At 39.9% G+C, this 26730-nt stretch overlaps 1 protein-coding gene across 2 annotated transcripts in view; it reads right to left on the bottom strand.

Annotated features, from left to right (window-relative positions):
- pde5ab (phosphodiesterase 5A, cGMP-specific, b) overlaps positions 1-26730 on the bottom strand; it is a 125655-nt gene that overhangs the window by 37196 nt on the left and 61729 nt on the right. For both annotated transcript variants that reach the window (XM_044097139.1, XM_044097138.1), the window contains exons 8-12: positions 25674-25741; positions 15648-15756; positions 15481-15565; positions 14973-15148; positions 3144-3194 (exon numbers count right to left, since the gene is read on the bottom strand). In XM_044097139.1, coding sequence (XP_043953074.1) covers positions 3144-3194; positions 14973-15148; positions 15481-15565; positions 15648-15756; positions 25674-25741 — 489 coding nt within the window. The remainder of the gene's footprint in view (positions 1-3143; positions 3195-14972; positions 15149-15480; positions 15566-15647; positions 15757-25673; positions 25742-26730) is intronic.

Below are 26730 nucleotides of genomic sequence, written 5' to 3' on the forward strand. Positions count from 1 at the left end.
CCCTTCCATGATTTAATTACGTTAATTCAAAGACTTTTCTTTAAAAAAGTCTTATTTAAAAAAATACTTTTTACAGTTCTTAAATGTTGAAAGAAAGAACTGCACTGTTACAATCAATCAATCAAATTTTATTTGTATAGCTCATTTCAGCAGCAAGGCATTTCAAAGTGCTTTACATCAAATCAAAAACAAAAACATGATGCAACACAGAATCAACAATCAAAACAGAACACTAAGTCAGATTCCGTTAATAAATTTGAAATTGATTACGTTTCAAATTACAGTGCTGTTCTTAAATGCTGAAAGAAATTTAAGAACTGTTTCAGTACAGTTCTTAATGCCAATAGTGCCCTGCAGAGAAAAACAAATATCTATAGTTTAATGTGTAACTAAAACTACTCTGACGTTTTCCCAGGCGCAAAACAGTTATGTCTCATAATCTCTTGTGATCCCCTGATCTCGCTAGATCCTCTTCGGAGGGAAATGAATCTGACTAAATTGAATCACATTATCTCAACTTGAATACCGTATTCAAGTTGAGACAAAAACGATTGTCTCGCGTGACGTCCCGTGATCTCACTCGGCTTCAGCACAAGATCAGTCTGACTATAATGAATCATGTTATCTCAACATGATTAAATTTCATAAACGTGAAGTTGTTAAATTTCTTGTTTACCCAACATGATTGTATCACGTTTTTGTTTGAAACATGAAATTATTTAGTTAAAAGTACATGATATTCTTTTGTTAATCTGATAACCTCCCAAATTCATTTTTTACAGTGTAAGCAGCTACTACTGTCATTAACTTTTAACTTTCCTTTAAAATAGAAAGTACTCCTGGATCGGTGTTGCTATGTTTCATTTCTGTGTCTTTTCAAACCTCTAGGCCAGGGTCTGCAACCTTTACAACATAGAGTCATTCTTGACATCAGTCTGGATAATATACTCATTTAGAGCCGCAAATGTTACGATGTCTTGATACATTTCCATCCATCCATCTTCTTCCGCTTAGGTCGAAGATGGATGGGTCGTGGGGGCAGCAGCTTCAGGTCGTGGGGGTAGCAGCTTCAGAAGGGAGGCCCAGACTTCCCTCTCCCCAGCCACTTCTTCCAGCTTCTCCAGAGGAATCCTAAGGCGTTCCCAGGCCAGCAGAGAGACATAGTCCCTCCAGCGTGTCCTGGGTCTTCCCCGGGGCCTCCTCCCGGTGGGACGTGCCCAGAACACCTCACCAGGGAGGCATCCAGGAGGCATCCTGACCAGATGCCTGAGCCACCTCAACTGGCCCCTCTCGATGTGAAGGAGCAGCGGCTCTACTCTGAGTCCCTCCTGGATGACTAAGCTTCTCTCCCCATCTCTAAGTGAGAGCCTAGACATAATACGGAGAAAACCCATTTCGGCCGTTTGTATCCACGATCTCGTTCTTTTGGTCATGATCCAAAGCTCATGACCATAGATGAGGGTGAGAACGTAGATCGACTGGTAAATCGAGAGCTTCGCTTTTTGGCTCAGCTCTCTCTTCACCATAACGGACCAGTACAGCGCCCACTTGACAGCAGATGCTGCGCCAATCCGCCTGTCGATCTCCCGCTCCCTTCTTCCCCCATTCGTGAACAAGATCCCGAGATACTTGAACTCCTCCACTTGGGGCAGGATACCCCCCCGACCCGGAGAAGGCACTCTACCCTTTTCCGGCTCAAGACCATGGCCTCGGATTTGGAGGCACTGATATATAGGGACCTGACAGCCCATATCAAGGAGCCTGGTACCACATACTCCCGGAGAACCCCTCACAGGGCTCACTGAGGGACACGGTCAAACGCCTTCCCCAAGTCCACAAAACACATGTAGACTGGTTGCGCGAACTCCCATGCACCCTCCAGGACCCTGCTGAGGGTGTAGAGCTGGTCCAGTGTTACACGACCAGGACGAAAACCACACTGCTCTTCCTGAATCAGAGGTTCAACAATCCGACGGACCCTCCTCTCCAGAACCCCCGAATAGACCTTGCCAGGGAGGCTTAAGAGTGTGACCCCCCTGTAATTGGAGCACACCCTCCGATCCCCATTTTTGAACAGGGGGACCACCACTCCAGTCTGCCAATCCAGGGGAACTGCCCCTGATGTCCATGCGATATTGAAGAGCCACGTTAGCCAAAACAACCCTACAACATCCAGAGCCTGGGTTGCAGAATCTGGCTTGATACATTTCTTCTGATAAATTTGTCATTTTTAATAAAACTATATCATTTGGACACATTGTCCTCTGGGCTGTGTCATTGAAGACGGTCCACATAGCCACACGCGGCTCTACAGCCGCAGGTTGAAGACCACTGCCCCAGGCCATCATGGGAGAACCTGATTCAGGTTTTGGTTCTACTGGAGATTTCCTAATTGTTATGGAGTTTTCCTTTCCACTGTCTGTTCGTCCAGGAGGAGTGAATGCTGCAAGTCAAAGACTCCATGCAATCTGCTGGGTTTCCTTTGATAGAAAACTTTCAACCAATTTGAAAAAATTCAACTGAAAGAGACTGTTTTGTTTGATCGCTGTGATCAATTTGTAATGTACGTAATTAATTGAAAATCTGTTTGTATGAGTATGGTATTTTCTGAATAATACATTTTATTTATGAAGCACTTTTCAAGATACTCAAAAATGCTGTACAATAATAAAGATTAAAAGCAACAACAAGCAATCTGAGAAATAAGAAAGAAATTATCTTTCATATTTAACATTATCACATAGTGAGAATCTCATACTGACTTATCATTCTTGTTGAGTTTGTTTTATACAGGCCATAGTTAGCATGCTAATTATGGCCTGTACAGCCTGAAATAGAGTTTCTGGGTCTTTGATCACTACTTCAGTATCACACATCAACAATTATCAAGGCAGCTAAATGTTCACTTCAGTGCTAAATAAAGTCTCCTGCTATTCCAGTTGTGAATATGAACAGAAAGCAGCCATTTTGAGCTGTTTTTACTGCTGATTTAGTTGTGTTACATTTCATGACTGTCATCAAACAGAAGGTCTGCTCTTTGTGACCTTTAGAAACCCCTTCTTTGCATGTCACTGTGCCTCCAGTTCCCTATTGATGCTTGTATCATACATGGATAGTTTGAAATGTTAATTTACAGCAGTTACCTGAAGTTCCTGGGTTTCCTCCTCAGTGGCAGAGGCATGATATGATAAAACCTGGAGGACACAGACAAATAAATTCAGCAGCATGTGGCAGCACATGCTGCATATATGGACATATATGGAAAGTATTCAGACCCCTTTAAAGTTTTCACTGTTCCATTACAGCCACTTCCTAAAATGAAAACAGGAAGAATGGCAGAGGATCCGCAAATCCAGGTGTGAAAGAGCGAGCTTCTAATCACTACTGAGCAAAGGGTCTGAATACTTATGACCATGTGATGCTTCAGTTTTTCTTTTTAAATAAATTCGCAAAAAATTCTGCATTTCTTTTTTTTCTGTTAAGATGGGATGCTGAGTGTACATATGTAACCGGGTTCTGCTTCACTCCACTGTACCAGGTCGGCCCAAGTAACCCCTCGACTCTGCGTTTTGTAGATTTTTTATGAAGACAAGGAGTTTCTGGGTGAACAGTCAGTTTATTTCCTGAACAAGAACATATCAGGGGTTCGAATCAGTGCAACGGCTCAGCTTCACTCAGCCCACTACAACAGAGCATTATGTTAGCTTTTTAACTTAGCACAAGAAGTGTTTTACAATATTAACAAAACTAAAAGTACAAAAATGAGTGCCATGCACACATATAGTAAATAGTTATTATACACTATTTGTCTAAGTTAATAAAAATGATGTTTTATTAAGTTGCTAACACTTTTTCTACTGTGTGCTGAAGAATCCAACTCACCTCTCGTGCAGCTTTCACAGACTGGCACTGATTACAGTGGCCAGCAACATATAACCAGCCACAACGAGAGAGAGGGCGCTATTTCCCCATTGCACTAATAAATGTAAAACAAGTGGAATTCTACAACTTAAACCTAAACACTGTTACATTCCCCCCTGCTCAATTCCACTTGCACCCCTAAAGAAAAAGAAAAAAAAAAAAAAAAAAAAAAAAAAAAGAAAAAAAAAAAAAAAAATATATATATATATATATATATATATATATATATATATATATATATATATATATATATATATATATATCACAAACAAAAGCAACAGCCCCATTAAAAAAAACAGACTAGATACACCACAACAACCAAAAGATGCTTGTATCATACATGCATAGTTTGAAATGCATAGTTTGAAATGCCTGCTTCATCATGTACTCCCTTCAGTACAGCAGGACGCAGGGCAGGTGGGACAACATACAGGTAGAACAAAATGAATATTCTAGACAATTTTCCAATAGCATATCCTCAGCAATTGAGATGTGAGAAATCTGCTCAGCAAATTCCAGGCAGTACAGTTACAAAGAAAATCCCAGTCAGATGACTATTCTCAAAAGAATCAGTACAAGAAGAAGATGGCCAGACCCCTTCATCGCACATGTGGGAAGCAGAAAAAAACAATGCTGATTACATATTTTATCATATTATAACCATACGCCATCCTGACACAGACAAATGAAAACAAAAGCACCTTGTTCATTCTAAAACACCATTATCTATTGCAAGTATAATCAAACAAACTCTCTCCTCACTTTAAAAAAACAAACAAAAAAAAACTCAAACCGTTTCTGTTTTCTGGTGCATCATCTCAATCAATCTAGAAACAGGCTTAAGTAACCTTCCCACCCTTGATCTTGTGCGAGTCCCCACCACCCTGTTAACGGCAGTATGGTCTCCAATGGGCACAACATTTTCAGGTGAGACAGGAACCGTAACTAAAGGCAAACAGTTTGGATCATGCTCAGCAGTGACTGCTGCCTCCAAAGCAGAAAAGCATGTAGCTGGATCCAAGGACATTACCAAGTCAGATCATTGCTAATCACCAGTCTAATTTTCTTGTACCTCAGCGTCAAGAGTGGGGACAAAGCCAGAGGCCAGTTGTTCCATAACAGTGTCTTCTGGTTCAATATCCTCGGTCACCAGCAACTCACTGGACACCTCAGATGGCAAGTCAGAAACCCAAGCTCTTGTCCTGTACTCAGCAGATGCCACAGACACACCACACACAGCCTCTCCATCGCCATCCACCATCAGCGAACTAGATTCAGAAGACACATCCACTTCATCCTGCAGCAAAGCATCCTCGACAGGCAGAAAATTCACTGGAATTAACAGGTTACGATGTACAACCTTCACCTGCCCGATGGAAGCATTCTGTAGTTTAAAGGTGTGACTTGTGTCATTCTTGTCCACAACTGTATAGACAACATTCTCCCAGCGATCAGCAAGTTTTCTCTTGCCGCATCCCTTTTTGTTGGCCAAAAGAACACGGTCTCCAATCTTCACTGGGGATCCCCGGACTTTCCGGTTGTAGAGATCTGTGTGGCGCTGCAATTGTTTGCTTGCTGTTCTTTGTGCAATGTCCATTGCCTCCTTGAGGTCTTTCCTTAGTGTCTGGAAGTATCGGTCATAATCTGTGACGTCATGATGGTCAATGACAGAGCTGAAGATTATATCAATTGGGAGTCTTGGCACCCTGCCAAACATCAACAGAAATGGAGCAAAGCCAGTTGTCTTGTGGACAGTGCAGTTGTATGCAAAGGTGAGGGCTTTCAGCGCATCAGGCCATCTTTGCTTAGCTTTTGGAGGTAAGGCACGAATCATATTGCCCAAAGTGCAGTTCATCCTTTCACAAGAACCATTACCCATTGGGTGATATGGAGTCGTGTGGGACTTCTGGACACCAGCAACCCTCAATAGTTCAGAGATGAGTGCACTCTCGAAATTTGCTCCCTGATCAGAGTGTAAGCGTGTTGGAAAGCCATAGATATAGAAATAGTTATGCCACAGTTGGTGCGCACTGCCTTGGCAGACTGGTTGGGGCAAAAAAGGCATGTGCCATCTTTGTAAAACGGTCTGTGACCACAAGCACATCCACAGATTTGTTTGCAGAGTCCTCAGCCGACCAAAAGTCTATGCAGACTAGTTCAAGAGCCTCTGATGTCTTGATGTTCTCTAAAGGTGCTCTAGCCTCTGGTTCTGGTGACTTGCTAACAATGCACCTCTTGTAGCACCTCACATACTCTGCCACATGTTTAGCCATGCCAGACCAATGAAATCTTTGCCTGGCCAGATAAAGGGTTCGTTGTTTGCCTTGGTGGCCTGCTTCATCATGTACTCCCTTCAGTACAGCAGGACGCAGGGCAGGTGGGACAACATACAGGTATGTTTTTGTCTTTGTTACAGGATTCTTGACGATTCGATACAATACACCATCTTTCACAGTCAAATTGTTCCATGCCTTCAGAAGTCTAATTGTATCAATCACTTCTTTGGCACGCTCTCTCCTTGAAGGTCTTCGCCCCCTTTCCACATAGAAGATTGCCCTACACAGTGTATCATCACACCGCTGCTGCCTCACTAGCTCGTGATGCGAAAAGATGTCAGAATCAGTTTGGTTTGGTGTGAGCAAAGTCTGAGAGAACTGAGGGAGAAGGAGAGCATGTGGCCACACCTTGGACTCATGTGCTGTATGAACCTGAAAAACAGCTCCCACCTCAGAAGATGTCAGCCCCCCGGCCTGTACAACAGCTGTGCACTGAGAAACAATAGGCTGATCATTGCCTGGGGACTCCTCAGGTGAGTGAACCGTCCATCTGAAAGCCTCCTGCACCCCACCTGTGGCAACCACCTCTGCCTCAGCCAGCAGATCATTGTAAGGCACTCTTATTAGAAGATGGGAGGCAGTTGGATGCACAAAGGGTTCCCTGCTCAGTGCATCAGCAACCAGATTTTTAGGACCAGGAATGTATTTTATGTCAAACTGAAAAGGTGCCAGCTTTGCAATCCACCTCTGCTCACATGCATCTAATCTTGGCTTTGACAGTATGTAAGTCAGAGGGTTATTATTGGTCCATACTGTGAACTGATGACCCCTAAGCCAGTGATGAAACTTATCGCACAATGCCCATTTCAAGGCAAAGAACTCCAGCCTATGTGCTGGATACTTGGATTGTGCATGACTGAGTGTCTTAGTGGCAAAGGCGATTGGCCTTGACGTCAAAGCTCCAGCTGTAACTTGTGACAACACAGCACCAAGGCCACTGCTGGAGGCATCAACCGATAGACGGAAGGGCTTCTCGAAGTTTGGATGTGCCAGGAGCACTCGATCCAGCAAAGCCTGCTTCAACTTGAAGAACGCTATCCTGCAGTCATCTGTCCAGTCCTCCTCACACAGCTTTGCACGTGCCTTCTGGCGCCTTCTCCCTGGACCACATGGACCTTTGTCCCCAGATGTCAGCCGGAACAGAGGTTTTGCAATGGATGAACAGTTCTCAATAAATTGTTGGTAATACATGACCATTCCCAGGAACGAGCGGATCCTCCGCTGGGATGGAACCATAGAACCATCTTCCATGAGGTCTGCTTCCGTAAGGGACGTAATGGATGCTATTTTGTCAGGATCTGACCTTATTCCATCAGCATTAACAATGTGCCCTAGGAATTTCACAGATTGCCTCAAGAAGTGGCACTTCTTTGGGGCCAACTTAAGATTGTGAGCTTGTAGTCTCTGGAACACCATGCGCAAGCGCTGCAGTGCGGCTTCTTCTGTGGGGGCAAAAACCAGGACATCGTCAAGATAACACAGCACACTGAGGAAGTTCTGATCTCCGAAAATGCCCAATATCATATTCATAAAGGTCGCTGGACTGTTGCACAGTCCCTGTGGCATACGATTGTATTCGTATAACCCAAATGGTGATGTAAATGCTGTGTACTTGCGATCTTGCTCATGCACCTCCACATTATAGTAGCCTGAAGTCAGGTCCATTGTAGAGAAAAATCCATTTCCTCCTAAAGCAGCCAGGGCATCCGCTGGATGCGGAAGAGGATGGACATCTTTGACAGTTCCAGCGTTAAGCCAACGAAGGTCATTACATAGTCTTAAATCACCAGACTTCGTCCAAAATAAGACCAAAGGTGATGCAAATTCACTGCAAGACTTTCGAATTATTTCCCGTTCCTCCATTTCATTCAGAGCTTGTCTTAATTTGTCATAATGAGTTGGTGGCACATGTCGGCAAGGCAATTGGAATGGCTTGTCATCTACCACTCAAATCCTATGAAGATAGCTTGTAGCTTTGCCGCAATCTAGTTTGTGCTGAAGAATCCAACTCACCTCTCGTGCAGCTTTCACAGACTGGCACTGATTACAGGGGCCAGCAACATATAACCAGCCACACCGAGAGAGAGGGCGCTATTTCCCCATTGCACTAATAAATGTAAAACAAGTGGAATTCTACAACTTAAACCTAAACACTGTTACACATACATGAAAAAGAATAAGAACTTTTTTGATTCTAGCAAACGGCTGCAATGAAACAAAGAGTGAAAAATTTCAAGGGGTCTGAATACTTTCCATACTCACTGTACTTCAATCATTTTGATGGTCGTTGCACCATAATTGTAAATTGGTCTCATTCTGCCAGTGGTTTAATTATTCTGGTAAGCCATGTATTTTAAGATACTGTAATACACTGAGTGCACAAGTATTGCGCTAGTTGTTACTTTGAGGAATAATTTTATTGTGGAACACCTCAGCGCTCTCAGTCAATCTAAAATATTAATTACCTCTCGAACCCGAATATTTAAGAAAGTAAAAATTAGATTTTGGCTTTCTTAATGCAATATTTTTGTATGCACAGAATTAGTATGCAACTGAATTTAAACTAAAACTTTTCTCATCTCACTTGTTTGTCATCCGTTAAAGTAAAAATTCTAAACGTACAACTCAAAATTGACAAATATTTCTGACATTTAAAAAAGAAATCCGAGACCTTTACTGCGACAGACTGGCGACCTGTCCAGGGTGAACCCCGCCTCTCGCCCGGGACGCAGCTGGAGATAGGCACCAGCAACCCTCCCAACCCCGTTAGGGACGGAGGGTGTTCAGAAAATGGATGGATGGATGGATGGATGGATCCGAGACCTTTATAGCCAGCCTTCTTTTCCACAACACTTCTAAGCCTTCATTTCATGGAGTCTGTCAGTTTCTTGATCTGTTGACCATCAACTTTTTGTGCAGCAGCAGCCACAGCCTCCCAGACACTGATCAGAGATGTGAACTGTTTTCCTTCACCATAATTCTCCTGTTTGAGATAGGCCCACAGGTTGTCAATGGGGTTTAGGTCCGGTGAGGAAGGGGAACACTTCATTATTCTTTCATCTTTAAGGCCTTTCATAGTGGAGTACTTTGATGCATGTGATGGAGCATTGTCCTGCATAAAAATCATGGTCTTCTTGAAAGATGCAGACTTTTTTCTGTATCACAGCTTGAAGAAAGTGTCTTCAAAAATCTGGCAGTAGGTTTAGGACTTGATTTGAGTTCAACTTCAACCTGAAAGGCCCAACTAGCTCATCTTTAATAATACCAGCCCATACCAGAGCCCTGCCTCTATTACTGATCCTGCCACAGGTCCATCCATCTGGTCAGTCAAGAGTCACTTTCATCTCATGAGTCCATAAAACCTTTGAAAAATCTGTCGTCAGATCTGTCTTGGCCCAGCCTTGATGTTCCAACTTGTGTGTCTTGTTCGATGGCGGTCGGGTTTCAGCGTTCCTTATCTTGGCCATGTCTCTGAACGTCTTGTACTTCTGGGCACTGCAGGCAGGTTGCAGTCATGGAAAATGGCAGTACTGGAAGATAATGTATCTTCACGTTTGTTTCTTTTCAAATCTTTGCCAGTTAATTTACGTCTTCTTTTCTCAACACGTTTCTTGCGACCCAGTTAGCTGCTCGCTGCAAAATGTTTGATGGTTGAGTGATCACGCCCCAATATCTTCGTAATTTCAGGAGTGCTGCTTCCCTCTGAAAGACTTTTTACTATTTTGGACTTTTCAGAGTCTCTTAAATCTCTTTTTTGGCCCATTTTGCCAGAGGAAAGGAAGCTGCCTAATAATTATACCCATCTTGATATAGGGTGTTGATCTTCTTGGCCCCACCCCCTCATTAAACAAACACACATCAGCTGATGTGTTCATATTCAACAGGCATTCAAGTTTAAACAGCTTGGAGTTAGAAAATATGCACTCAAATGATCATATGGTCCAGACTGAAACTTGCCTAACAATTGTACATACAGTGTACAGTTGGAACAATAATTAAAAGAAACGGTAACAATTTATTTGGCGGCTTGTGAATAAGACTTACGTGACACTTCCATAAACATGAATATGTCTTCATAAATATTGTTGTCATAAAGTGTTATTTGGTAAATCATGACACTTTTAATACAAAGTTGACATTATTCAAAATGTCTTCATGTCTTCACGACTTGACATTAACCAAGAATCATTATATGTCATAAATATGTAATAGTAGTAGTCATAATATTGTCATTAAGTGTTATTAAGATTACACTATCAAACAAAACAAAACAGTAATTAATATTTCTCACTACCTGAAATAAAGCGAAACAAGTTGGACCAACAATAAAGATTTCATTAATCTTTAATACACTGTCAAATGGTTATGGTCATTAAAAAATCCTTTTACATCAAGTAGAACAAGTAGCACCAGTTATGAAGATGTCATTAAGTGCTATTACAGAGTCATTACTATTAACTCTTACCTCAAGTAAAGTGAAACTAGTAGCAACAATTAGAAAGATGTTATTCAGTGTTATCACAGTGTGAAATGCTATGCTAACAGAGTCATTGATATTATGTCTTACCTCAAGTGAAGTGGGACACACTGGACAATTTATAACTACCATTATAGCTGTAGAACAAACCCTTTGTACATTGGAATAAAACAAAGGATTACTTGTTTTTCAGAGGGTTTAACTTCTGGTCAGTATATTGTAACTCTGAAATACTAACTGAAAACCTAAAACAGAATTACTTATTCTTTAACTTAAGAAAATAGGTTCTTTCAAAAGTCAGCTATTTCCTTCGTTATAGCCTTCCTGTAACACTCTGACAACAGGGAGATATTCTTCCTGTCTTCATTTCCTAGGAGCAGCTCTTTGAAAGTGTCTGGAAATGCTCAGAAATTGTAGCTGAATTTAAAATTGAAGCCTTTTCATGAATTCAAACTTGGTGAATCTCTTCTGGACATTCTCAAAGTGGGTGATGACTCAATCCACTGAGGTCACTTAAAAAAAGGAACAAAAACAAATAAATAAAAAATATAACGTGATCTTAATTCAGTATTTATCTAAATACCATTCCAAGAATGTCCTTTGCTTCACACTGTCAGAATGGTAGACTGGCAGACAAAGGTTTAGTTAACGTGACTGGTTGTTATAAAGTGCAATACAGTTATTTCTTAATACAAGCAGCATAATGACTCGAGCTGAACAAAATTATTCTGATCAAATATTTGTTTGGCAGGAGTTCATACAGCCTGTTGTTATTCAGAATGCGTCATTTATTGTATAGTTTTAGGCACGAGTGTATCTTTTCACTTAATGAGCATTCAAAATTATTTCCAACTAGATACTCTGGCTTGTCAATATTTTCAAGAAGTTTATTATTAATAAATAAATTGACTACTGCTCCGCTGTCCCCACACCCCCCCCACACCCCCTTCACCTGGAGGAAACAGTATCACAAAAATGACTTACCTAAATTTCTTGGGGAATATTTCATCTGCTTCTTTGTCTTTGGTCAAACAGGGATTTCTTTTTCTGGTGGCTGGTCTTCATTATCATCCTACATTATCAACTCTCCACCATGTGTCCTTAGGCTAAAATTGTTCTTAAGGTGGCTAAAGTCGGCAAAGCAAAGAACACAAGCACTATATCGCGGCGATCTATGTTCTCAAACCCAAAAATTCCAACAATGGCCGTGGGTGATAACAAGTGGTTTGATTTGCACGCACTCCCGTCTTGATTGTTTTGTAAAAATTTATGTGATTTATTTCTTGCAAAGTAGAGACAAAATAATTACTAAAAATGTCATACAATTTAGTCAAAAACAAAAAATGATCTCAATTTGATGTTTCAAGCTCTAAAAAGTGGTCAAAAAAACATTTTACAAAACCTCCTGTACACAACAGAGATTTACCAAACAATAGACCTCCACCAAGCACCTGGTGTGTTCTTAATTACTCAAATTAATTTGAGGGTCTAACAACTACCAACATAATCCAAACAATTCCAAATATAAAAATTAATTACAAATTTTGGTTCTCAACTAACTTACAACTGTGTGATTCACACAGTTTAAATTACTGTGAGCAGTTTTGTTCTAACTGCCCAAAGAACAAAATTAAATTGGTAGAAATTACAATCCACAAAATTTTGCATAAATGGCCGCAAAACACCATGTCACATCAGCCAAGTTGCTAAATAATGCACATAAAATATAACTTTGACCAAGATATTAGCTTTAATTTCATTAAAATTGTAGAAAAAAAACAATTTGCCTGCCTTTAAAATATGTTTAAGATTAAAGGCAAACATTACAGTAATGGAGTTGAATAACTAATTTCTAATTGTTGTGAAGTTTTACAGCAACTCTAGCTATGTAAGCTAATTTCTAATTGTTGTGAAGTTTTACAGCAACTCTAGCTATGTAAGCTAGAGTTGCTGTAAAACTTCACTCAATCCACTGAGGTCACTTAAAAAAAGGAACAAAAACAAATAAATAAAAAATATAACGTGATCTTAATTCAGTATTTATCTAAATACCATTCCAAGAATGTCCTTTGCTTCACACTCTAGCTATGTAAGCTAGAGTTGCTGTAAAACTTCACAACAATTAGAAATTTAAGACTAAACAAAATGGCAAAGCAATAAAATATTACCACATAAAGGTACATAATTTTTAAAGTTTAATCAGTAATACTTTTATAACAAATTTATGATAGATTACAATTTCTTGGTTCATGTCAGGTTGTCATAACAAAGACATATCGAATAATGTCACCTTTGTATTAAAAGTGCAATGATTTACCGAATGACACTTTATGATGAGTCATAAATATTCATGAAGACTTACTTATGTTCATGACAGGTGTTATGTCATGTTTATGACAGTGTCATGTAAGTCTTATTCACATAAAGGGTTACCAAAGAAACAGGTAATTTCTGACTCAACATGAACATAAAGAGAACCTAAAGTCATTCTATTCCAAATATGAAGATTCCCTGATCTTAAACCCACTTTCAGACGGCCCATTCCCCCTTTGGGTCCCAAACAAAGAAAAATGTTTTGTAAACAAGATGTGACATGTTCAAAGGTTACAAAATTGTTGCAAAAGCTAACTCTGCTTTAAATTCTACAGAACTTTCTCCCTGACCTGTGTGCTGTGCAGTGATGGCATAGTTACTTTGAAAAAGTAACTTTAATCGGACTACTGATTACTCCTTGAAAAAGTAACTTAGTTATATTACTGACTACTGACTTGGAAAGTAACTAAGTTACACTAAAAGTAACTTCTTAGTTACTTTCAGCAGCTGCTAACAACAACGCTCAGCCTCCTGTGAAAATAACATTGATCTTTGTACTTGTACTTAATTGTCAGCTATTTTATAATGGTAACATCAACAATGTGTTTCCACTGATAAGGTTGAACTGAAGAGGAGATTGTAGAAAAAACAGTACAAAAAAATAAAAAACGTGAGTAGTTTGTGTGGTCCACTGTTGTCTGGAAAACTCTAAGAAGGATTTTAAAGCTCCCTCCCCCCAGCCTCCAGGTTCTGCGTTACGGCCCTGTGTTTGGTGTCACAGCGCAGCGCACAGAGCTCCTCCTGCAGCTCCACAGCTAAGATGGCTGCACAGATTTGTGACACTTATCTTAATATTAATAATTATAATGGCGTTAAGTTGCCATTATAATTATTGGCAACTACGGACACGTTTATTCGTGGCTGTTTTCACGTTTATTGCGCTGTTCATATTGGTCTCGATGTTTGCAGTTTTCTGGAGCGCAACGTGAAGCTCAACGTCATTCAGAGGTAATACATTAACTTGACATTAACAAAGACACAGCGGGACGGATCATCGGGGAAATGATGGACAGAGAGAGAGACTGACTAAAACTACCTTAATGACGGACAAATTCTGGGATTTATTGAGTCTCTGCTTATTTCCAAGCCCAAATGAGCAACTTCACGTTCAAAAACGAGCCCAAAAAGGCGCAACCCGCCGCTCATTAAATTTGCAAGCGACTTAAAAAAAAAAAAAAAAAAAAAAAAGAAGCCCAAAGCTGCTTATAATAATCGGACTTGTCGACAGAAACTCAAAATAGTTCCAGTTTTTCCACCAACAAAATGCGCATCTCCCTCCATTGTTTACATTTCTGTCGCATAGAGACGTCGGTCACTCGACAAGACGAGTAGAGGAAATACGATTAAATAACAAAAGAAGATAGTAACGCACAGTAACACTAAAATGATTTTGATAAGTAACTGTAGTCTGACTACTGGATTTGAAAGAGCAACGCGTTAGATTACTGGTTACTGAAAAAAGTGGTCCGACGTCAGTACAAATTAAGGCGTTACTGACATCACTGGTGCTGTGTTTAATAGGTTACTGTAATCATGAGTAGTTGATACTCGAAATCAGTGATATCAAATCAATTTCCAATTTCAATATTGGATCATGACACTTCTATTTATCTCCATTTTTGGGGGTACAGCCAATCAGTGCCAAGGAAAATGAATGCCTGGATTGGGTTCTTTAATGTCAGCCAATACTGTGTCATTCAGCTTCCCATTTTCTTTCAAATATTTGAGATATGCTCTACAAAAAAAATCTGCAAATGTTCTGCAGATAATTTGGAGTTACTTTTCACAAAAATTCTTTGAACACTGAACTAGGCGGGGTCCAGTGTGTTCTTCTTCCAGATCTGAGAAAAGTAAGCAAGGCTGACCTCCAGAGTGACCTCCTGTTTGGCCATGGCTCTCTCCACAGTCTCATACATCTGTGTGTTCTGAATGCCAAGGCCACAGAAAATGGCAAACGCTTCCAGGAACTGCTCATCGTTTCTGTTGAAGGTCTTGACGGTGCTTGACGCTTCGTCCGTTTTGTTCACCAACTGGCACACACCTACAAGCATGCACACGTACACGCAGACACACAAACCATAAATTGTTCAATTTGGTTCTTGCATAGAAATTTTGCAAATCATCCCCACTAGCATTAAACTGCCACTACTATGGAAAACCCTGGACATGTTTCAGTCATGAGGCTTTAAAAGTCAATGGGTGCAGTAGAGTTTATTGCTATAGAGCTTAGAGTAGTAGAGTTTATCACTAAATGCTACAGCTTATCTGTAGCATTTCTTTAAAGAAATCCCTTGTCTTGCAGAACCCTGAGCTGGTCTACCAGATTCAATCCCAATTTGGGCCATTAGACAAAGAAAGCAACATGGCACACACCTATGACTTTGTCTTTCTTGCCATTTCTGATTGGAGTGCAGAGCAAACTTTTTATCCGACTGCTGGAGTGATCAGGGCTTTCACACTGTTAAATAACAAAAGGTGTTACTTAATAGGACTGGGAAAAAAATTAAGTAAAGAAAAGTGAGAAAGTGTGAGGCACAGACTGTCCAAGGGAAGCGCTGGTCCTTGGTGACGTCGGTGATGTTGAGAGGTTGCATGGTGTTTCTAACATACTGAGCGTACATGTAGTTTATCTGACTGACATCACAGTCTCTGAGGAAGAAAACACACAACATAGCAAATACCTTTAGTTACATTCAAATAGACCAAACCAAGCATCATAAACTGATAAGATCATCTTCACAAATGTTTCTATCTGTATTTGGACAGATCAGAATGTGGATTTAGTTTAGGGATGGGAGACATATTTATAAGAGACATTTTGAAATATATTTAATTTACCCGTCTGTACCTAATTCACTAGGAACTTATTTTTATCTACCAATGCCGAACACGTCAGCCCCTTATTGTCCCCAGCTTGCCATTAAGTCGTAACATTAAGTTGGTTTAAAGTGAAAGGAACAGAATATGAACAGATGAACAAATTATTGACCCTTTGCACAAGATGTCATGTGCTTCAGAGAGCAGTCCACTCTGCCATGACAGACAGCAAAACAACCTGTGTGCGCATTGATACCTTTAAAGCTTGTAGCCACTTGGTAGCCAAATATATATAACTTTACATGTTTTCAAAATGACATTTTACTAATCGCACTGTGACATTACATTATAAAATGACAATGTTTGGCCATGTGATGAAGTATCTGAGAAAATGACAAGTTGTCATGTTGCACACATGCTGGGATAAGTTGGATCTGTGTGTGGAATTCTAGTTGGATCATGAGTCCAAAACGTGGATAAAATCTGATTAAGGCCATCTGTAAGCAGACCAGACATCTGCTTGTTCTAAGCAACAACAAAGAATTAAACCGAGAACATTTTACTATTGGCTGAGGTTTATCACATTTTAAATCAAGTACTACATGAAGAGCTGCTGAAGACAGTGGGTTGTGATTTCTTTCTAATAAAAAGTGTTTCTGAGGAATCTGTGGAGGAGCAGTGGCCGGTCCTTCAAAGAACAGGACATCAGCAAAGACCACAGAGGAGATGCAGACCCCCTGACCGATTTGGTCAATGGGTCAGCGGCTAGATGTCCACATGCATGAATGAACTCTTTTGTGTTCTTTTCTTTATTGGCCTGAATCTGGGTGTAGGCAGATAGAGAGCAATGGGTTGGTGTGGGGATGAGAAGAAGAGCAAAGTATTTTAGCTTTAGAGACTCGAGATGTGGAGTTGTTGTTGCCGTTACCAAGAAGAGGAATTAAGTTCTACAAGCTTTTAACTGCCTCCACCTTGTTTTGCCACCAGCAGAGCAGAATCTATGAGCTTGTTACCAGCAAACGAGCCGAAATAGACACCAGCCTGTTCTGGACTTACAGGTAACAATGGGGGCTCGCTCTGGGACCGCTCTGCTAAAACAAACAAAAAGAGGGTAAAAGTAGAGACAAAATAATTACTAAAAATGTCTTACAACTTAGTCGAAAAAGAAAAATAATCTCAATTTGATGTTTCAAGCTCTAAGAAGTGGTCAAAAAATCATTTTACAAAACCTCTAGTCAACACACCGGACATTTACCAAACAATAGACCTCCACCAAGCACCTGGTGTGTTCTTAATTACTCAAATTAATTTGAGGGTCTAACAATTACCAATGTAATCTAAACAATTCCAAATATAAAAATTAATTACAAATTTTGGTTCTAAACTAATATAAATATATTCTAACCGCCCAAAGAAGAAAACTAAATTGATAGAAATTACAATCCACAAAATTTTGTGTGAAACACCATAAAGTGGAAGATTTTAATCATCATTGTTTATATAGTCAAGAAAATTTGCCTAAGAGTATAAGCCACCATATAAATTATTAGTATTCCATTGTATTATATATATGTTTTTTTTGACTGAAATTGGCCGAAATACCATGTTAAATCAAAAAGGAAAAACAAAAGGAACAAAAATGTAGACAGCGTTTCACCAGGAGGTCTAAAGCGAGGAGCCCCGCCCCTTCGCTCCTCAGACAGCGTTTGGGGAAGAAGACGGTGTTCTGTCAGATAGCCATACATTGTCAGATCGTCATACGCGTATGACAAACTGATGGCTATATCTGTCAGATCAGCATATGTTTGCATACGTTTCAGCATACGTTGTCAGATAGTCATACGCTTAGCTCAGACATGTATACGTTGTCATTACCATATGATTTTATTTAATCAGCAACATAGAATCATGACGTAGATAAGGATTTTTTTCAAAAGTGAAACACTGGTTTTGCCCCAGTTTCAGTGTTGGTAAAAATTGCGTTTTCATACACGACATGCTATCCAAGTTAGCAGACATGTTATCCAACCCAAAAATATTAAGGAAGTGGGGGACGTGAATTTAAACAGGGCGTGTTTTAGGACGTGTTTTGTAGTTTACTGGGGCTGCAGCAGCATTAAATTTAATTTATTTAGTTACTTTTTATTGTGTCTCTTCTCGCGTATGACAAGCTGACGACTCCTCTCAATATGGCGGACCTCCTGCAGAATGCGCATGCGTGCGCATGCGCTCTTACCATATGTATGCTATTCTGACATGTATGGCTATCTGACAGAACAACGGCAGTCGTTCCTTAATTCACTGACGCTATTCATGTTTACAGGTTAGTAATGTAAAGCTGGTGAAAACTGTCCCACCCTACAAGTTAATTCGGCACTGATTTTGCAATCATATGCTTAGACGTGCTTAGACATTCAAAACAAAAAAAGTGATTTCTGTCATAATTGTACTTAGCGAAATTTTAGCTATAATGGTCGTATAACAGCCATTTTAGAGATGGCTACATGTATTTATAAGCTGCGTTCCACTCCCCGATTCAACTTTGTTAAGGTTATGGAAGTATCCTGACATGTGTTGTGTTGTTATCTGTTACACTGAAAAAAGTAACTCCTTGGATGAACATAAAAAGGTTATGGAAAGGATTTCCATCTGATTACTTTGCTTTATTTCAGCACCATGTAATTCTGTTACTCCTATAGCAAATGTGTTAGGTCAACTTAATTTATTAAGGTTGATTCAACTCATTTACTATAGTTGGATCCAATGTAATTTAAAAGAGCCAGTCCAACTAATTTGAAATGTTTTGGACCAAATAATTTACTTGACTAAGATTAATGGCAATTTAGTTGAAACCAACTTTTTTTTTCCTTTTTTTTCTCAGAAGAGTTTTTGCAGCGCTAGTGGCTCGTATTTTTTTGCGACAGTAGGCAGACAGGAAAGAGGGTGAGGAGAGGGGGGAAGAGATGCTGCAAAGGTCACCGGGAGTCGAACCAGCGACGTCCGTGTCGAGGACTAAGGCCTCCAAACGTGGGGCGTGCTAACCCCCTGCACCAACACAGCAAACCCGTGAAACCAACTTATGTTACAGTGGTACCTTCACACTACTTAATTAAGTTATCTCAACAAACATGCTTCATGCTGAAAGAAAGCTATTTAATTGTGTGGAAATCCTTTCCATGATTTAATTACGTTAATTCAAAGACAATTTTAAAAAAAAAGATTTTTTTACAGTTCTTAAATGCACTGATACAGTGCATTCTCTGCCCTGCAGAGAAAAACAAATATCTATAGTTTAATGTGTAGCTAAAACCGCTTTGAAGTTTTCCCAGGCGTAAAACAGTGATGTCGTGTGATCTTTCATAATCTTGCGTGATACCCTGATCTCGCTAGACCCTCCTTGGAGGGAAATAAATCTGACTAAATTGAATCACGTTATCTCAACTTGAATACACGTTATTCAAGTTGAGACAAAAAAACGATTGTCTCGCGTGGTCTTGTGTGATATCCTGTGATCTCACTCGTCGTCTTCAGCACAAGATCAGTCTGACTATAATGAATCATGTTATCTCAACATGATTCAATATCATAAACGTAAAGTTGTTGAATTTCTTGTTTGTCCAACATGATTGTATCACGTTTTTGTTTGAAACATGAAATTATTTAGTTAAAAGTACATGATATTCTTTTGTTAATGTAATAACTGCCTAAGTTCATTTTTTTCAGTGTAGAAGGAAAAGTGCTCAATATGTAGAAGTGTTAAGGTTACTCTCAGCTACATGTAATCACTTCTCATCAGAGTTTCAAATATTTATTATAGACATTACAACTTTCTGCTACTGTGTATTCAATTCCTCTGTACAGTCAGTCATACAGTTATTCAAAGCTTATGAGAGCCTAAAGTGGATTTGGTCATTTAAATACCTCTATGTTAAATTACATAACAAATAACATAATTAAGTCTTTCAGAATTATTACAATTCAAAGAAATAAGTAGCCTTAAAATTTCTCTGCACTTGAGAAATTGGTGTTCTTTTTATGTAGATCTGTGAGATTTAAATTTATTGTTGAATTGTTTTGATTTGGCCCTTGATGCTGTCACAGCTGGTGGGAATTGATGCTGTTCACTGACGTGGATGCTTTATTGTTGTTTTAGGAAAACAGGACAGTTGGACATGATTGCACAAAGGAATGTTCATTGTATGATTTCATGATCTTGAGAATTTGTAATAAAGCAAATTGCAAATACATTTCAGTAAATTACAATTATCACTAATTGCTTTGAAGGTTGGCCAATTAAACCAGGCCCCTGTCGCATATTTATTTAAATCCATGGTGAAATGCTGTTAGAGGTGCTGATGTTCTTGGCAGCAAGAGGGCCCCCTAAATAAAATTTTGCTCAAGGCATCATACAACATTGGACCGGCCCTGCATGATGAATTAAATCTGCTGCACTGCACATCTTCCTGCTGAATACAGAGGGAAAAACGGGAGATTTAATTTATGTGGCTTTAGCGTGAGCCAGTGTGTCCAGCTTGAATGAAAACAAGCGCGTGCAATCCGCACTGAGGTACTCTTTAGAGATCAAGCTGTGACGGCGGCTGTAGCAGCTAACACACAGAGGCACCAGCAGAGCGACTGGTGCCTGCTTCCTGTTCAATGCATCAACTATAAAAACTAGAAGCCTATCTTTCAGGAACAATTCTGCTCTGCTAGTAAAATGCAGGACAGAATCAGTCTGGAGATGCTTGCAGTCCTACTAATAAAAAAAAAGATAATTTTTTTCAATAAAAAAAGAACAAGTAATACTTAGCCTGTGGCTGGGGTCAGAAAGCCCTAATGTCCATTTCACAAGTAAGTCACCAACCACTTTCAATATCAATTCAATGTGTGGATTCAATGTGCTTGCCCAGCAATATTTAAACACTGATTCACTCATATTTTGCTATCTGGATCTATATTTAATGTTCATAAGTACACACACACACACACACACACACACACACGCACACCCCCGCACACACACCCCTGCACATCCCCACACACAATGTGTTTTTTTTGGTGCATTTGATATATCCATGTGCTTCATTCTTTGTAATGCACAATGGGTCATTACTCACTTCTCTGCTGCTACAAAAATGACAGACACCCCCTTTATGTGTCTATACTGCTGAAAGGTGTGACCACATGTATCCTAGACAACCGATGACTGTAGGCTAGATTTTTCCACTTTATTAATCTTTGAGTAGCTCACTGATTGTCTACAACAGGCAGGCAATATCTTTGGGAACTGAGCATGGGTCTGACCTAAATCTCTCTAATTAAAGGGTTGTGTTGGCTACAATTCTGTATATTTTTTTGTAAAAACATAAAAAAATGTTTTCTAAAAGTTTTTTTTTTTTTATTTGCAGCCTGACAGGTGGGAAACCTCCAGGCTGCTAGAAAGCTGAAGAGAGATTTCATCTTTCAGCATCACCGCGAGTCCAGACATACATCAAATTAAAAGATGTTTTAACAAAGTATTAGTTCAATGGTTTACAATCATAACATTGTATTTTTTATGTTTTATACTTTTCCCCACACATAGCGATTTTTTTGGTTAAATTGTACATAATATATGTTGCAGTGAAGGTGAAGAAAGTAAACTAAGTTCAGAAATTCTTCATCATGATCTCATATTTTTACCTGTTATTTTAGCAGAAATGTAACCACAGCTGGGAGTCACTCTCCCATTTTAGACCGTCCAGCTTGTTTCACATAGTCATCAGTGGTCTGCACCAATACACGAAACCAAGGCATTATTTCTGAGTGTCTAACTTTTTGTTCTTTCTTGGCACAAAGCCTCAGGCTAATTTCTCATCAAATCTTATTTCCCACTAGATTCAGCACGCATAATCAGATTGAAATTCTGAAAATGTGGAACAGGTATTGGCTATACACATGAAATTCTTCCTAAAATATGTTTCGTAATTGTTCTTTAATAATTAATTTTGACTGCTGTCTGTATTTATTTTTCTAATTTATTTCATTTATTAAAGAAAGACCAAATTGTATTAAATTCATTTTAAAGATGTATTATCAAAACCACTATATGATCTAATGTCACAAATTTGTTTTTGTCAAAACTCACTGTAATAAGTATTTGTAAATTATACAGTCTGTTCAGTGCTCTGCTATGTATACAGAGTGACTACTGGACCAGTAGGGAAGCTCACTGCGCTGTTTGTGTTTTCTTGACCACTCATTTCAGTAAATGGCATAAAATCTAACCAACTGGTCTCTGGTTGTGCATGACAGGACGGGTAAAGGAAGCTGTCACACATGCATTTAGTTTCTTTGCTCGCTCACTCAATTCACATTTTCTCTCCCTCCTCTTTGTTCGATTGAGTTAAATGAGGCCTCAATACTGACATCACCCAAAAAGTGTGACTGTACAGCTATAGATTTCTGTATAGCAGCACAATCCAGCTCTGTATCCAGGGCAACGTAATTGTTCAACTTTTTCTACTTGAAATGATCCGTCTGTGAATCTTGCGAGTCAGATAAACATTGGTTTTGCTCGACTGAACTTCCTGCTTTGGAGAAACAGATGGTGGGTCACTGGAAAGCCACAGGCCTTGGTTAATGCCACTATAAAAAGCCTCCTGTGGTTGGAGCTGGTTAAAGCTAACATCCTGCAGGACCCCTCCCCTCCCAAGTTGGCCCTGTTGGAGATGTCCATTTTGCTGGATTTGATCTTGCCAAGAGGAAATCCAGCACAAACACGTAATGACATTCACAGAAGTTATTAGATTAGGAGAAACTGCACTGGAAGCTGGTTGAAAAAGAGAAGGATATCTAAAGGACAACAGGGCAAGAAAGGACATCTGGTTTTTGTCTCATTCAGCTATTCTCAGAATGTTTTCCACAACTATTATTTTCTCTTTCCCTGTTCTTTTACCCACAAATAACATCCAGAAGGTGGAAAACATCCATGCACCACATTTTAACTGTTTACACTCATGGAAATAGTTTTCACTTTCTCATATTTTTGAATGTCTTTTTTAATCCACATTTATATTATATTGCAAAATCTTCTCTATCAACATTCTGCCTGAGCAGGTAATGTGGTAGAAGAAACCTTCTCTTGCTCAATGTTGTCAAACAGAAAGAAATTTCAGGCTAAACTATAAGACTCCTGAGTTTCAAATAATAATAATAAAAAAGCTTCTATAAATGTGGCTGCCAACAAGGAATCATTCATGCCACTCAACATTCTGATATGGACAAACCATCCATCCATCCATCCATCCATTTTCTATTCACCCTTTGTCCCTAATGGGGTCAGGAGGTGTTGCTAGTTCCACTCCCCAGCTAACGTTCCAGGCGAGAGGCGGGGTTCACCCTGGACAGGTCACCAGTCTGTCGCAGGGCAACACAGAGACACACAGGACACACAACCATTCACACACACACTCACACCTAGGGAGAATTTAGAGAGTCCAATTAACCTGACAGTCATGTTTTTGGACTGTGGGAGGAAGCCGGAGAACCTGGAGAGAACCCACCATGCACAGGAAGAACATGCAAACTCCATGCAGAAAGACCCCGGGTCAGGAATCGAACCCAGGACCTTCTTGCTGCAAGGCAACAGCTCTACCAACTGCACCACTGTGCAGCCCTTATGGACAAACCATAAATTTTAAAACAATAACCACTACATGAAATTCAGAAAGTTGACGCATGTGATTCAGCATACTTACTGCACTCCGGAGCAGCACTGACCCTCATTATAGTCCGTCATGATTGTTGTTTTTATTCCTGCTTGGGCATATCAGGATGCAGAATAGGGACATTTGTTGAGTATCAGTGATGTTCAGGTCAGATAAATGCAACCTGGACAGTAGGTCACTTTGAATCAAATACATGTCAGATACCAAAGTGGGTCGCATTTGAAAAGAATCTGACCTGTGTATATATATTTTGGAGCGCTTCTGCCACATGTCAAGACTGTCATAAAAAGGTCGGCTACAGGTCGCATAACGTCAAAAAAATCAGAATTGGGTCACTTCAGGCTGCAGTGAGAACACAGCCTAAGAACTTTCAAGGTTTGCAGCAAGATGCTGCAGATCTTCTCTAAGTCTGTTGTTGAGAGCTTCATCTCTTCTGCCATCATCTGTTGGGGTAGCAGCATCAGAACCAGGAACCTCAGAAGACTCAACAGCCTTATAAAGAAGGCTGGTTCTGTTCTGGTTTTGTTTTGAAGACAATTGTGGAACCTCTGCAGATGATGATGCAAAGTAGGATTCTTCATAAAAGCAAGAAAATTATGGACAACCCTGACCATGCTCTTCACGAAACTGTCTTGGGAAATCAGAGTATCTTCAGTCAGAAGCTTCTTCAGATTTACTGTTATACAGACTGCTGCAAGAGATCTTTCCTGTCAACAACCATCACCAACTACAATAACTCTGAAGAATCTGAATTAATATGAGTTACGACATTTAAAGTGTCACTGACACAATAAAACCATTTACATTATTTATAAAATTGAACTACTGTGCTTTCATTCTGTGAGCAAAAAAGCTTTGAATAATAAGTATTTCTCAGAAAATACTATAAATTTGGTTCCTGGCTCAGGGTCTTTCTACACAGAGTTTGCATGTTCTCTCTGTGCATGGTGGGTCCTCTCTGGGTACTCTGGCTTCCTCCCACAGTCCAAAAGAATGACTGTTAGGGTAATTGTTTTTTTTTCTAAATTCTCCTTAGGTGTGTGTGCATGCCGTGTTTTTCCTGTCAGTCTCAGTGTTGCCCTGTGACAGACCAGCAACCTGTCCAGGGTGACCCCACCTCTTGCCCGAAATGTCTCGCTGGAGATAGGTACCAACACCCCTTCTGACCCCACAAGGGAAAAGGGTGTAAAGGAAATGGATGAATGGAAGAAGTTATGAGGATTTCACCAACGATATGAGCGATTCATCTGCAGTTTTGGAAGATGAAGCTAGATGGAGTAGCTGGTTCTACTGAAGAATTGCTACCATATTTTTCAGGTGATAGGGCAAACTCCTACCACAGTAACTACCATCATCCCAGGAAAACAGTCCATTTTACACAATCGCTATACTCACACTAGCTTGGTAAAAACCAGTCCCTTGTCCAATGCTATTTGCTTTGTCCAGAGTGCCTGGACTCTTGATTAATGGGAAACAACTGCTTCCTCTGTTAAAGTTTAAAATGTTACCCATTCGGCAATGTTTCCACATCATAATCATATCAAGATATAAGTAGCAAGATATGTTAGGGTAAATATTTCACTTACCGCTCCTCTGTTGCTGCCAGAAGCCCTACTGAGGTCTAAAATGTCTGTACTTCCACACAGCTAGACGTTTTAGCCATGTGCTGTTGGAATGGGTTAATGTGATTGGCTAAGTTACCCCAATGAGGGGTCTGTTCATATGATTGGCTGAAGCAACAAGTAAAAATGTTGTTCAGTACATTTGTGAATCTTGTTTGGTACATTTGTGAATACTGAGACTGGCTTTGCTCCATGCTTCTCTTTTTGATTTCAATATTATGTCAAGAAGATACATTTTCCTCCGGATGATAATAATGAAACTTTATGAAAGTGTCTGTCAGACAAATTTCATCAAAGGGCCTCTGAGGGAGAGGGAAAAGCGTAGGTTGCAAAATTAAGGAATCATTAGTTGTAGCAAATGGTGGACAGTAGAGTAGAACCAATCTGGGACAGCATGCAGCTAAGGGGATCCTCTTACCTTTTGGGTGTATCTAGGACTTCCCTCAGCTCCTCATGTTCCATGTGAAACACAGTGGAGAAGGAATTCTACATAAAGAATAAAAAAAGTTTATTTGACTTGGAAAATAAGCAAATAAGCTACATTTTCTAGTCATACCGACCACTCATTGTGTTTAACACTGCAGCCAATCACATTCACAACATGCACACATCCATTCACTGATACCAGATCAGTACGCAACTGAGGTTAAGTGTCATGCCAAGGGCAGTGTTGGGAGATAATAATTCTGTGTTTTCCTCTATCTCTTTTAGCTGCTTGCATGCTCATATGTACACACACACACACACATACACACACATAGTACCCACGTGTATGTGGATACAAAGCTAAGGTTATAAAGGAAATGACACTAGAGCAGGGGTCTCAAACTCCAGTCCTCAAGGGCCGCAGTCCTGCAGTTTTTAGATGTGCCACAGGTACAAAACACTGGAATGAAATGGCTTAATTACCTCCTCCTTGTGTAGATCAGTTCTCCAGAGCCTTAATTATTCTATTCAGCTGTGCTGCAGAGGCACATCTAAAAGTTGCAGGACTGCGGCCCTCGAGGACTGGAGTTTGAGACCCCTCCACTAGAGAATGCTCTCTAGCTTAGATGGAAGCCAACAAAAGGAATTCGGTACCATTTTGCTTCTCCCATAAGGAAACCCTGGGAATGGACCAGCACTGAATTTTAGTCTTAAAAAATAGAATTTATGAATTGAACTGACTGACTCTTCTTGAACTTCATACATTAAGAACCTAATGGAGAAAGGATAATCTCCATCAGCAACGCTAACTAAAACATAGTTGTGCTAATCCTAACCATAAGCACAAATGATAATCAGTTCTGCAATGAGCGCTACAACAATGTTATATTTAGCAGAAGCTAATTCTAAATGCTAAGTACACTTTGACCTTTAAATGCGCATCCAACTTGAGACGTTGTACACCTTTTTGATGCGCACAACGCATTCGGTCTGAATGCAGATTTTAGTTTATCTAAGAGAATACAGACTGGGTCTGAGTTCACTCAAAC

The sequence above is a fragment of the Gambusia affinis genome, linkage group LG18 (genome assembly GCF_019740435.1).
Source record: "Gambusia affinis linkage group LG18, SWU_Gaff_1.0, whole genome shotgun sequence".
Classification (NCBI taxonomy): Eukaryota; Metazoa; Chordata; class Actinopteri; order Cyprinodontiformes; family Poeciliidae; genus Gambusia; species Gambusia affinis.